This window comes from Amphimedon queenslandica, unplaced genomic scaffold (assembly GCF_000090795.2).
Source record: "Amphimedon queenslandica unplaced genomic scaffold, v1.1 AMPQUscaffold_2362_Cont25636, whole genome shotgun sequence".
Lineage (NCBI taxonomy): Eukaryota > Metazoa > Porifera > Demospongiae > Haplosclerida > Niphatidae > Amphimedon > Amphimedon queenslandica.
In genome coordinates, this window is record NW_003557303.1 from 1 (window position 1) to 1287 (window position 1287).

Sequence of the window (1287 nt, forward strand, 5' to 3'; positions counted from 1 at the left end):
TGTATGGAGTACATGAACCGCCACAAGCAAAGAAATAAATAATTAATAATTAATTAATAAACAATTGTATTATTCAATTAATATTATTATTAATAATAATAATAATTATTAATTAATTGGTTACTTTATATTCCTTCAATAGCTTTATTAATGTCAGTGTTAGTCCAGTCGTCATTAACATTCTCCAAGTGATTGTCAAAGTCAATCAGTTTCTTATAGACTCCGTTGAATATCAGTTTCTTGACAGCTGGTATGGTCTGGTCACCATTGATCACTGACCTGGTGAGAGAGAGGGAGAGAATGAGCTGATGGTATTCAGTTACTTACAATTCTTTCTGTTCTCTCCAGACACCACTGGAAGCATCGGAACAAGTAAACATCTATTAATAATAATAATAATAATAAAAATAATAATAATAATAATAATAATTTAAAAAAATAATAATGAAGATGATAATGAGTTAATGACACACCTTTAATGATAATGAATCATCCTGTTGCTGTAATACAGTGTCATGGCAGCTTATGCTAATATACAGTAAAGGCTATAGTAGATGAGAAAGGCTATAGTAGTTATAAGTGGTGAGCCTATAAGCAAGCAAAGTATCAGTTATATAATTTTGGGTGCATGGGATGGTTTTAAAATGCTATATTTCATCATTACTTAGGATTGCAAACAGGAGGCAAAATCCTACCATTATCATAGACATCATTTTCATAATAAATTATGTTTGTCAACGTCTCTTTTATTTTAGCCGAGTCACTAACTGTATCAAGTATTGAATCCACTATTTCAATAAGTGTAATATCATCAACCAGTAATGCCAAGAATATATCCACTATTATACCTACAACATCAACTGGGCATAGTTCATCAAGTATAATACCATCATACAGCACTACAACATCTTTGATAACAGGTTTGTTATGTGTCTACAATAATAATAAACTATTTTAATTACTAGTGACTAGTTCAATGCCAGTTGATGATGATACTGACAGTACAGATACAGCAGTGTCTATTAATGTTGGAATAACTGTAGCACTTGTGATCTCTGGACTGATCAATATCATATTCATAATATTATCAGTTTCTGTTCTTCTTTATTTGTAAGTATAAGATTAAATGTTGTGTCGTATTATGTTTTATTTAGGAAGACATCCAATAAATCATTGACTAATAGGAGCTCACCTACTGAGGCCAGTAATGTGGAGTATGATAAGAATGTGAGCTATCAGCTGCATAAAATAACTAATGAGTAAGACTCTATGATAATAAAAATAATA

General features: G+C 30.3%; 1 protein-coding gene across 1 annotated transcript; it reads left to right on the forward strand.

Annotated features, from left to right (window-relative positions):
• Positions 1–505: 505 nt before the first annotated feature.
• On the forward strand, positions 506–1259 carry LOC109593238 (uncharacterized; the record flags this gene model as incomplete). Its single annotated transcript, XM_020008416.1, has 3 exons — positions 506–920; positions 966–1110; positions 1155–1259. Coding segments are annotated over exons 1-3 (443 nt in total), but the record flags the coding sequence as incomplete, so codon positions are not given.
• Between the last annotated feature and the right edge of the window lie 28 nt (positions 1260–1287).